The following is a 12,676-nucleotide window of genomic DNA, read 5'->3' on the forward strand; positions in this document are numbered from 1 at the left end:
ATAATTGAACAGTCAGTACTGAATTCCACATCAAATCAAAGTTGTGCTTAACTGATTGGAAGAATTTGAAGCATTACCACTGATACTGAAAAGATGAAGACCTTGCATTTATTTAGCACTTTTTAGAATATTAGGATGTCCTGAGCCACTTTGAAAATCGTATTTTTGAAGTGTTGTAACCATTATATTGTAGAGAAAAGAGGCAGCCAACTTGCGAACAACATGGTCCCTCAATAGCAGAGATGAATGACCAAATAGGTGAACATAGAGGATCTTAATTTTACAATGAGTAACGGTGTTTTTGTAGTGTCCTCGTCAACCAACATCACTAAAAAACAGAATATGTCTTGCCAACACAGCCAAGTGCACTCTGTGTATGCATTAACTCCATGCATGCATGGAGCGCACTTGGCTGCATTGGCAAGACATATTCTGTTTTTTAGTGATGTTGGTTGACGAGGACACTCCAAAAACACCTTTACTCATCCCAAAATTGTGACATGGGATCTTTTACGTTCACCTGAAAGGACAGACAAGGCCTTAATTGAACATCTCATCTGGAACGCAAGAAAACAAAATGTAACTTTTACTTATGTTGCAGTGTGCTGTGTGTGTTTGCAGTAAGAAAAAAGGGAGACGTAAAAGAAAAGCCGAGGGAGCTATCCTGAACATGCTACTATCCAGTCTCTGACTGAGGGCCGTCTTTCTCAGCTTTCACACTATATGCAGTGTGACATCGCATTAGGTATGCTACCTCTCATCACCATTTCTTATTTTTTATAAAACGTCAATTAATTTTGACACAAATTGATCATGAGGCTTGTTAAACCAAAATCTGCCTGTTGACAACAAGCTTTTTGTAAGGTGTAGTCTATGGAATCTCAGGAACCCCGTGTAACTAATGGGATTCTCGCCTCGGGGGTTGCACTTCACAGGTTTGTGGGATGTCCCAGGTTTAAATCCTGGACGAGCCCTTTGATATTATCCGGGCGGCACGCTAGCACAGTAGTTAGCACTGTTGCTTCACAGTGTCAGGGTCCCAGGTTCGATTCCCGGCTTGGGTCACTGTCTGTGTGGAGTTTGCATGTTCCCCCTGTGTCTGCGTGGCTTTCCTCCGGGTGCTCCAGTTTCCTCCCATAAGTCCCGAAAGACTATTATTAAAGTTATAGCAGGGTACTTGGATAAACTCAAGGACATCAGGCAAAGTCAACATGGTTTTGTGAAAGGGAAATCATGTTCGACCAATTTATTGGAATTTTTTGAAGAAGTAACAACTGCTTTGGATAAAGAGGAACTAGTACTATGTTTAGATTTCCAGAACGTAATTAATAATAAGGTGCCACATCAAAGGTCAAAAAATAAAAATGCATAGTGTAAGGGGTAGCATATTGATATGGGTGGCAGATTGTCTAGCTAACAAGAAACAGAGAGTAAGAATAAGTGGGTCTTTTTCTGGCTGGCTCAATGTAATGAGTGGTGTGCCACAGGGATCAGTGCCGGGGTCTTAACTTTTTACAATTTATATATGGTTGCTAAATTTGCTGATGACACAAAGATTGGTAAGATAGTAAGTTGTGAAGACACAAGGCGGAGCTACAAAAAGATATAGATAGGTTAAGTGAGTGGGCAAATACCTGCCAAATCGAGTATAATGTGGGAATGTGTTAAATTGTACATTCTGGCAGGACAAATAAAAAAGCATCTTATCTAAATGGTGAGAGATTACAGAGCTCTGAGATGCAGAAATCTAGGTGTCTGCATGCATGAATCACAGAAAGCTAATACTCAGGTACAGCAAGTAATTAGGAAATCTAATAGAATGTTACCATTTGTTGTCAGGGGAAATGCACAAAAGTAGAAGGGATTTGCTTCAGTTGTATAGGGTATTGTGGAGGCCACATCTGGTCACAATATTGGTCTCCTTATTTAAGGAAGGACATAGATGCATTGGAAGCAGTTCCGAGGAGGTTTACTAAACTAATAGCTGAATGGATGGGTTGTGTTCTGAGGAAAGGTTGGGAAAGCTGGGCTTGTATCCGCTGGAGTTTAGAAAAGTAAGATGCGACTTGATTGAAACCTGTAATATCCTGACTGGTCTTGACAGGGTGGATATGGAGAGGACTGTTTAAAAATAAGGGGTCGCCCATTTAGGACACAAATTAAGATAATTTTTTTTCTCAGAGGGTTGTGTGTCTTTTGAACTCTTTTGCTCAAAAGGTAGTGGGAGCAGAGTCTTTGAATATTTTTAGGATAGAGGCAGATAGATTCTTGATAAACAAGGGGTTGAAAAGTTATATGGGGTAGCCGAGAATTTTGAGCTGAGGTGACAATCAAATCAGCCACAATCTAATTGAATGATGGAGAAGGCTTGAAAGAGCGGCCTACTCCTGCTCCTAATTCATCTGTGTGTCTGTAAAATTTCAAGATCCAGATCTGGATCCGCAAGCATCCTTGCCAAAAAATAATTATTTCTTCCTTGAAACATACCACATCTTTGTATCAGGTTTGTTGAAACCCATCCATTCATTATGGAGATATATTGTTTACAAAGCAACAATCTAACAAATAGGGTCGGAAACAGGGGCTGTTTAGCACAGGGCTAAATCGCTGGCTTTGAAAGCAGACCAAGCAGGCCAGCAGCACGGTTCGATTCCCGTACCAGCCTCCCCGAACAGGCGCCGGAATGTGGCGACTAGGAGCTTTTCACAGTAACTTAATTGAAGCCTACTCGTGACAATAAGCGCTTTTCATTTCATTTCATTAGCTCCACCCACCTTCAGTGATGGAGATAATAAATCTGCTTTCTTATCAATGGAGTCCTAATAAAACAAATGACAAATAGACTTTTTGTCTAAAAAAATGAGACACATGATACATGTAGTAATCCACGGGAGGCAGGAGTTCCGTCACCACACCAATATTTATTTACAATAACGATATTACAGGAGCAGCTACAAACAGTGCTGCTAGCAGTCCAGTCAACTTAAGACTGCTCACAAAGCCTACAGGTGATTATATGGGCCCCCTCAATGAGCTATCATTGAGGGAGCTCATACTCCAATTGGCCAACCAATCATTACACCCTCTCCCCCCCCAAGGTCCGAGGAATTCCTGCCAGCTGGCATTCCTCTGAGCTTCTTCCTGCTCCTCATGTCTGGGTCTGTCACCGCTGTGTCGTCCGCCGGGTCATTCTCCGAAGTGGGCGGGGTGTACCTTATAGGTGCCCGTCTTTTCCTTGACGACCTCCTTGGAAGTTGTTCTTCCTCCTCCTCGGGGAGAGGCGTCGCGACGGCCTCGTCGAGTGTGTCCATCTCCGACTCTGATGACTGGATGACGAGGTCTGGAGAAATTGCTCGGGGCTGGGGTGTGGGTATCCTTTCTGTCTGGGCTATCCCAGCTTGAGGCGGTCCTGCTTCGCCTGCCTCCAGGTGTGGTTCCGCTGCCCTTATTTGGTCTAGGTGTTTCTTCAGCACCTTACCTCCTATTGAAACCTCATAGGATATGGGCCCTGTTTGGGACTCTACCGTGCCGTTGACCCACGTTGGTCCATTCCCATAATTCTTGACCCAAACCTGCGTTGGGCCTCCTGTTGTTTCTCCACTTTCCCCGTTAAATTTGGGAAAAGGAGACTCAGCCTCGTTCGCAGCCGCCTTCCCATTAAGAGTTCAGCTGCCGGTTTGCCCGTTGTGGAATGCGGTGTGGTCCTGTAATCAAACAGCCAGCGGGAGAGCTTTGTGTCTATTGACGCTGCCGGCTGCTTCTTGAGTCCCGCTTTAAGTGTCTGGACCGCTCTCTCTGCCAGGCCGTTGGTCGCTGGATGGTAAGGGGCCGTTTTGATGTGACGGACTCCGTTTTCCTTCAGGAATTTTCCAAATTCTCCACTTGTGAATGCCGTTCCGTTGTCCGACACCAATACCTCCGGAAGTCCATGTGTTGCAAACGAGGCCCTGAGCTTTTCAATTGTCGATGCTGTGCTTGCCGTGTTTACCCGGTGTACGTCCAACCATTTAGAGTGGGCGTCCACTATCACCAAAAACATTGAGCCCATGAAAGGACCGGCGTGGTCAATATGCAGGCGGGTCCACGGTCTGCCTGGCCATTCCCACGGGTGCAATGGCGCCGCTGGTGGCACTCTTTGCCCCTGTTGGCACTCCTGGCACCGACGTACCAAGGCTGCTATGTCTGTGTCCAAACCTGGCCACCAAACGTAGCTTTGAGCTAGCATCTTCATTTTAGACACCCCTGGGTGTCCGTGATGTAACTCAGTTAAGATTGCCTGACGGCCCTGAGCTGGGACGATTACCTGGGCTCCCCATAATAGGATACCGTCTTCTACGGTTATTTGGTCCCTTCTGCTCCAGTATGGGTGCATCTGGGGCTCCACTGGTCTTTCCAGTTCCCGTTAGCAGTAAATGCTTCATCTTAGCTAAAACTGGGTCTTTTTGCGTCCACAACCGAATATGTTGTGTGTCTACTGGTAGGGTGTCCAAAAAATTTAGAGTCATTACTGTCTCCTCTACTTTTGGTATTTGCGGCGGAGTGTCCGGGAGGGGAAGTCTGCTCAAAGCATCTGCATGTGCTACTCGGGTTCCCGGTCTGTGCTCCAGAACGTATCTATATGCCTCCAGTAGCAACGCCCAGCGTTGGATTCTAGCTGATGCAATTGGGGGTATTGACTTGTCTTCTTTTAATAACCCTAATAACGGCTTATGGTCCGTCACTATGGTGAATTTCCGCCCGTACAGATACTGGTGAAATTTTTTTTACTGCGAATATCACCGCCAGTCCTTCCTTCTTGATTTGGGCGTACTTCCTCTCAGCCATCGCCAAGGTCCTCGAAGCATAGGCCGTTCTTCCCCATTCCTTCCTCTATGGGCTAAGACGGCTCCTAGCCCGTAGGGGGATGCATCACAAGTGACCACCAACTCCTTCCTTGGGTCATAATGCTCTAGGACATTTTCGGATGACAGCTGTTCCTTAATGTCCCTAAATGCTCGGTTTTGGCGGGTGGACCATTTCCATTCTTGCCCCTTTTTTAGTAGCTGGTGGAGGGGTTCTAGGATGGATGCCCTATTTTCAATAAATTTTCCATAATAGGTTACCAACCCTAGAAATGATCGTAACTCCTGGACTGTGGTGGGAGCTGGGGCTTCTTTTATTGCCCTTACTCTGTCTTCTAATGGATGTAAGCCTGACTCGTCTACTTTATATCCCAGGTACGTCACTTGTGGGGCCAGAAAAACACATTTTTCCCTTTTTAGCCGTACGCCTGCCTTTGCGAAATGCCTGAACATTTCCTCCAGGTTCCTTAAGTGTTCCCTGTTTGTCCTACCCGTGATTAAGACATCGTCCAAATAAATCGCCACCTGCGGTAGTCCCTGCAGAATATTTTCCATCGTACGCTGGAATATAGCGCAGGCTGATGACACTCCAAAAGGTAGCCTAGTATAACGAAAAAGGCGCTTCAGGGTGTTGATCGTAGCAAACTTCTGGGAGCCCTTGTCCAGTTTTAACTGCAGATAGGCGTGGCTCATGTCTAGTTTCGTGAACAAAAGCCCACCTGCCAATTTGGCATATAGGTCGCCTATTTTCGGGATTGGGTATTTGTCCAGCAGTGCGTATTTGTTTACTGTCTGTTTGAAATCTCCACAGAGACGTATTGAGCTGTCTGGCTTCAAAATTGGTACCACCGGCGCTGTCCATTCCGAAAACTGTACTGGTCTGATAATGCCGTCGCGCCGTAACCTTTCTATTTCGTCATCTACTTTCTTCCTTAATACAAATGGTACCGGCCTGGCCTTACAAAATTTCGGAAGGGCTTCTGGGTCCACGTGCAAAGTTGCTTTGGCGCCTATGATTTCTCCCAAACCTTCCTGGAAGACCTCCAGGTATTTTTGGAGTACTCCACTCAACTGCCCGCTTCCACTCTGGAAAATTTTAATCCAATCTAATTTTAGGTCTTTCAGCCAGTTCCGTCCAATTAAGCTCGGTCCGGAGCCCTCTACTATCGTCAATGGTAATCTGAGCAATTGTTTCTCATTTTCCACAGGTACATGAGTCGTGCATAGAACTTCCAGGGGTTCCTCAGTGTAGGTTTTAAGTTTCGTCGAAGTTTTGGTTAGGGTTAGTGGCTGGAGTCCATCTTTGATTTTTCTAAATGCTGATACGGCCGCATCCGTGTCTATTTCCATTATTGTCGGCCGCCCGTTCACCCGTGGAGTAATCCTAATGGGTTCTGCTTTCTTCGTTGTAGTATTATATAATTGTTCCCCTTCGGAGGAGGATGGGGCGTCTAGGTTGTGTACTTCCCTGCGTCCCCACCTGCTATTCCTCTTTTGCCACCTCCTTCTAGGGTTTCTGTCGTTGTTACCCCACTCTGTCTGGTGCCAGAAACGGTCCTTCTCTGTTGGGGGAGCCTCAGCCGGTACTTCCCTCTGTCTCCAGTTAGTCCTGGCAGACTTGGGGGCAGTTCTGGGGTTTTCCTTTTTCCCTCTATTCCTCAGGTTTTTCCTGAGAGCGGCTATCTGGTAGCAGGACCCATTGTGGTAGACCCTTTCACAGGTATCTACCTCCATTGGCGTGCCCTGTAGTTCCTGCGCCCCACTTGCTGCCTTTTCTAGGGACAGTGTGAGCTGTAACGCCTGCCTGCAGTCTCGCTCCGTTTCCGCCAACAGGCGTTTCTGTATTGTGAGGTCGTTTATACCACACACTAACCGGTCCTGAAGCATTTCATTTAGCGTCGGGCCGAACTCACATTTTTCCGCCAGCCTTCTCAGGCGGGTCAAGAAATTTGTGACTGACTCCCTGTCTTCCCGCTTCGCTGTGTAGAATCTGTACCTACGCAAACTGAGGGGTGGTTTTGGGTCGTAGTGCTCTTTCACCAATTCCGTTACTTCTTGGAAAGTTTTCGTGTCCGGCGCATCGGGATAAGTCAGACTAAGTATAATGGCGAAAGCGGAGGGTCCGCACGCCGACAGCAGGATAAGCCGTCTCCTTTCGTCCGTCAGTGTATCATTTGCCCGGAAGAAGTAACACATTCTCTCCAAATACTGGGACCAGTCCTCAATAGCCGGGTCGAATGCCTCTAACCTCCCAAAAAACGGCATTTTTTAAATGGCAAGGCTTACCCTCCGAGTGCGGCAGCTGGTCTCCGCAAAATTCGGAGTTTACCTCGTCGCCACTGTAGTAATCCACGGGAGGCAGGAGTTCCGTCACCACAACAATATTTATTTACAATAACGATATTACAGGAGCAGCTACAAACAGTGCTGCTAGCAGTCCAGTCAACTTAAGACTGTTCACAAAGCCTACAGGTGATTATATGGGCCCCCTCAATGAGCTATCATTGAGGGAGCTCATACTCCAATTGGCCAACCAATAAAGCCAATTGGAGTTCATTACAATACATTACTTACTTATGATGACCTTCGTACATTATAATATGCACTCTTGTCATACCCACCCATCAAGTTGAAACCGAAGGCAATTCTTCTCAGATTATTACGAATGCAGATAAAACTGGCTGAATTTTCCTCAGTTTTGCTTAACTCCAGCCATAACTCTGATAATTCAGCAGAACAACATGGGAAAAAAGCAGAGACCTGGATACACAAGGCCTGAACTTCATTTGTGGTTTACCACTTGGCCTTGTAAAGAGCAGAACGTCCATCCACACCTCACAAGTTCAGCCATATTAAAATGGATCGGACCAGTGACTGCCTATATTGGGACTACATAGGATGCTGGTGTCAGGTGAAATACTCCAGCATCCAGTAAAACACAAGGAAGGGCCACCTTGGTTCGGGATTGGTTGGGGAAATGGGGAAAATATTTGGTATTAGCCTCCTTCCAGAGAAAGCCAAGGGGGCCACAAATCAGGCCTCCGGGTGAGGTGAAAAACCTCAGCAACAAAGAGTTTCTGGAAGATAAAAGACCAACGGGATTCCCGTTGGCTTTCAATGATCCTGATAGTCACATAAAACATGAGGCAAGTCGGACCCACAGCGGCAGAAAGCTTTGACAAACCAGAGGTCCAAAATCACCTGTTGCTTCCAAGCCATTTCACACTTCCTGAAGTACACATGTACTGTATCTGAATATCCAGGAAGCATTTGGCGTATCACATAGACACCGATGAGCCAAAGTTGTATATACTTGGACAAGGGAAGAGAGGGGACTTTCACTTGCAATGAGGGTTCTTTGGATTTCTTGGTTTTCCAAGGGGGAAAGAGACCCGGGTGGGGGCTTCCATGCTGGCCGGTTTAAGCTGGCCAGTGAACTGGAGTGAGGTGGGGGGGGGGGGGGGGGGGGGGCTGCTGCCATCGGAGCCTGGCAGAATAGGGCCTGATGAGTCTAGCCAGAGTGGAAAGATGGGGGGAAGGAACGGAGGTTGGGGGGAGGATTTTTGTAAGAGGAAGTGGAGGGGAGGAGCCGGGGGGGGGGGGGGGGGGGGGGGGGGGGGGGGGGGGGGGGCTTGCAAAGCATGGGTCTCATCTACGGTACTCTTTCAGGGATTGGATGGCATTGAATGTTAGGGGGGGTTGGGGGGGGAGGGACTCTATAGGTTAATGGTGACCATAAGCGATTCCTAATTCCTCTTTCTTTTATTTCTCCTTTGTTTGTCCCACCATGGGAGGTTCTAGTTGATGTTTATATTGTCAGGTGGGTCATTGTTTGGGGTGGTGGGAGGATGGGATCGTTGTTGTTGATAAGGAAATTGACTTTGTATTTGCTACCATTTACTGCTTGTGGGTGGGGTATAAATTCTGGAGAAAATGTGAAAATGGAGAATAAAAATATTTTACAAAAAAAAACTCAACTTTAGTGCCGAGTGTGGGTCCCAATCTGACCATTCTCACCCTGTACTAATGATCTAATGAGAGAGATATGTTCAATTACCAGAACACAAAAAATTATTTACCTGCCATGTTAGTCACCGACTGGTATCCTGATGATCCAGAGGACACATCTCCAAGTGTGTTGATTCTCACTGATCGATGAGTTGTTTCCCAGAGTGCATTATTGTCCATATAACTATTAGTGGTTCGCAAGATCTCCTGCAGATTGTTCGTGTTGCTCAGTTGTTGGTGAAGTGCATTTTTGGACTGTGAGGCACAGCCAACCTGTTCTAAATGTGAAGATATGCCAGTGCCTGTTCCAGAAAAGGCCATACCTGCAGGAGGGATTTTTAACGGAGGTTCAGAATGTTAAGAGAGAAAAAAAGAACAGCAAATGTTCAGCTTACAGACATTCAAGCAGACACAAGGCACCACTCAAAGGCAAAAACACACTCAGAAATCATCATGTCATATCCGACCAATCACAAATGCCCATTTGCAAAATAAGCTGTTTTTCAATATTGCACTTATTTAATGATGCAACTATTCGAGGACCCGATCCTTGCCATCAATGCTAAAACAGTTAAACAATATGAGAGCCATACCGGTTTTCCATGAATAATGAATTATTTCATCTCTTTCAGGAAATGTTGGATCTGACACACTGTTACCATAGCCACCTTCTGTCTGCTCCTCACTCGACATCGTAGGCAACAGTGGTGGCCGTTTAACAAAGTATATTCTACAGAATCATGCAATATCTTACAATTTTGTATTTTGTGCATCTTACTGATTTATACAAAATTTCAGCATATTCACAGAATCATATAATTGGAATACTTTCTTCATTAAGGTTAGTTTGTTACATTGTCTCAAAGATAAGAAGGTACATTAGTTGTTCAAGCAAGCATTGGTTAGCAACTTTTGCGTTAATAGCAATAGGTGTCTATCATGCTGAGCAGTGAAAGGCTCTTAGAGCCAGACAGGGCATTCAAAGCCTGCAGTGAAAGGTTAGATGGGGTATTGTGTGTCTCTACCACTAAATTACTCTGTATTTTGTTCAGAGGCTCATCACTGTAAATGAAAAACATACTTCTGTGCATCTACTCAATTGGTTAATTTTCTGTTGCAGAAAGTTTAAATCATTGGTTATAGCTCCTCCTTTGACACTATGCCTGCTGCACTTTGGATTTAACAGTCCTGTTCCATTTGAATGTCAATCATTGAATTTCTTTGGAAATTTCAATGCGCGTTGATATTTATTCCAAACCTCGAAATTTAGCCCGTCTCGCACAACATTCCTCAATGTCCTCCGTACTGAGCCATGATCCATCTGAATACAGATTAGAAAATTGAGTGGTTCCTGCCTGTGGTGGTCTGCTGGGTACATGGGATGGCAAAATTTACTCTGCTTCTTTTTGCCAATTTTCACCATTCCTCTTTTGCAGGGCAAGTTGTGCAATAGCCCCATGTTGCTATGTTGTGGGCATGTTCCCAATGTACCTCACCTAATTGGCTGAAAAGTAAGACTTCAATTATTGAGGGCATCCCTGTGGAGCCTAAACATACCCTCCCTTGACTTCACACAGATACAGTTTCCAACAGGAGTGACTGGTCAGCGATCAAGACTGAGAACCTAACTTGATTTTTCCTCCAGTGGTGTTCAGACCAACTTCATTGCCGCTGTAACCACTTCAGCTGTGATCAGATTGTTTAGCACAGACCAGTGATTGAACCTCTGAATTGAAATATAACTTAGAATAAAAATATAATAGATGTCCATAAGTAAAGAAAAATATTGAATAGATAGTTAATATACAGAATTTGTTTTTAGTGCCCCAATTAAACCTCCACTCCACATCATGCCATTTTGCACATGCTGAGTTATACAGGTGGCATCCAAGCAGAATATCAGGTAAAATTCTCACTTTCTCCCAGCTGTCTTTGCAACATGTGAAGTTCCTGCTGGACCTCGGCCAGGGAAAATGTTGATGCTGTGGGGTAAGCTGGGCCAAAGGGCAAGCTTTTGAACTGACAAGGAATGTCAGCACAATATGAAGCCTGAGAGGCATTAGTGCTTGGTGGTGCATTGCTCGAATAGAGGCCTAAAGATCGACGGAGAATTGAAAACAGAATAAGATGAAAAATTGTATAAAAAATAAACACTGAAGCGTGAACATAAAACAGTAAATGCAACATAATTTTTCAACCTTGTTCCATATTATGCATAGCCCTGGCTAGATTAGGAATTGCTAATTTGTAGTCAAATACTTTCTGTTCTCCAAGCCCTATTCATCAGCATACTTTGCAGTAGCAGGTGGCAATCTGAGCTAAATTGTTCGATAGCTCAAATCTCTGAAATGGTGAGGGTGAGGAAATTAAAATATTGGCCCGTAACGTCCTCGGAGTGGCAATCAGTGGTGGATTGCCACTCCGTAGTGACTTACCTTCACTGGAATACCAAATCCCGTCTCACAAGACATTCCTCACTCAAGCCGAGTCAGGCAGGAACAGCCAAGGATTTCTGGGCTCCACCAACGAGGTGAAAATGGAGTGCAGTGAAGAAGGACACTCCCCCCCTCCCCCTTTTACAGCACTAGCTGTCGTAAAGGTGAGTTTAAAGGGACCAATGAAAGGGGGAAGGTAATTTCAAAAGTAAGTGAACGGGATATGGGGGTGGGGGAATTCAGACATTGGGCAAGAGGTGTTGAGTCAGTCATGAGGGAAGGGATCTGGTTTTGCGTCGGGGCCAGCCTGTGGCAGGGGGTTGGGCCAAGAGGCTTTGGGCTGGTGGGGAGTGTTTGTATGTGCAGCCTCAGCTGTGCACTCCCGATTCAGGCCCCTTATTCAACATGAGTAGCGTTGAATAGCCATGTGTTTGTCAGCACTGTGAGCGGCGGGAAACACGTGGCTAAATGCGCTCACTAGGCAAATTTGTTCCCTTTTGGGTTAATTACGCCCATAGCCTCTAAATCACCTTTCATATTCATATCATCCTCTGCATCTTAATAATCTTGCAGTAATTACATGTTATCAATACGTGTCCTGAGCAAACGAATGGCACTTAGGGGTGCCAATGCTACACTTGAGGTAATTCAGCATTAAACAACGCTGCACTTTATACTCAGAAAACTGGGAAACTACATCAGCTCTCAGAATGCTCCATGCGCGGAGGGGAAAAACGGGGCCTCTCTCTCCCACTTTATTTATTTAAGTCACTACAGTAAATTGATTGCCCCAATGAAAGCTCCAAGCAATGACCAGCCTCTGACCATACCTTTTTCTGACTTAACGTTGTCCGTGTAAAGTTGCTGGGGTGAGATGCTGGCACTGCCTTTCGGCTGATTTTCACATGATGAAGCAGATGCAAGAGATGAATGTTGGGATGGATTTTCACAATGACTTTGATCATCTGAGAAGAGTAAATGTTGATGTAGTGAGATGTACCAATGCTCCCCCCCCCCCCCCCCCCCCCCCCCCCCCCACACACACACACGCACAAGTACCTGACATTAAACTTTGGGTGATTTTGGGTATTTATTTTAAGCAGCTTTGCACCAATTTTGCCATTTAGCTCTAGTCAGGAAATGCAGTCGTACATATTCATGATGTGCTTGATAAGGTGGTTCACAAGAGATTTCTTAGAAAATGAAGTTCAATGCAGAAAAGTGTCCGGTGATTCATTTTGGTAGGAAGAACATGGAGAGACAATATAAAATAAGGGTTACAACTCTAAAGGGTGGGCAGGAGCAGAGGGACCCAAGTGTATAAGTGCGTAAGTCATTGAAGGTGACAGAACAGGTGGAGAGAGCAGTTAATAAAGCATATAGTATCCTTGA

The 12,676-nt window shown here is 45.4% G+C and overlaps 1 protein-coding gene and 1 long non-coding RNA gene across 16 annotated transcripts in view; one reads left to right on the forward strand and one right to left on the reverse strand.

Moving 5' to 3' along the window:
• LOC119964697 (phosphodiesterase 4D interacting protein) overlaps nt 1-12,676 on the reverse strand; it is a 695,800-nt gene that overhangs the window by 38,174 nt on the left and 644,950 nt on the right. For 13 of the 15 annotated variants that reach the window (XM_038794557.1, XM_038794548.1, XM_038794550.1 and 10 more), the window contains 3 exons: nt 12,115-12,249; nt 10,766-10,942; nt 8,921-9,172 (listed from right to left, as the gene is read on the reverse strand). In XM_038794557.1, the coding sequence (XP_038650485.1) occupies nt 8,921-9,172; nt 10,766-10,942; nt 12,115-12,249 (564 nt within the window). The remainder of the gene's footprint in view (nt 1-8,920; nt 9,173-10,765; nt 10,943-12,114; nt 12,250-12,676) is intronic. The other 2 variants (XM_038794555.1, XM_038794556.1) reach the window with 2 other exon arrangements.
• Nucleotides 458-10,627, forward strand: LOC119964699. Its single transcript, XR_005460346.1, has 2 exons — nt 458-745; nt 9,482-10,627. It is a non-coding gene; the product is annotated as an uncharacterized LOC119964699 (long non-coding RNA).

Source organism: Scyliorhinus canicula, chromosome 4, assembly GCF_902713615.1.
Source record: "Scyliorhinus canicula chromosome 4, sScyCan1.1, whole genome shotgun sequence".
Classification (NCBI taxonomy): Eukaryota; Metazoa; Chordata; class Chondrichthyes; order Carcharhiniformes; family Scyliorhinidae; genus Scyliorhinus; species Scyliorhinus canicula.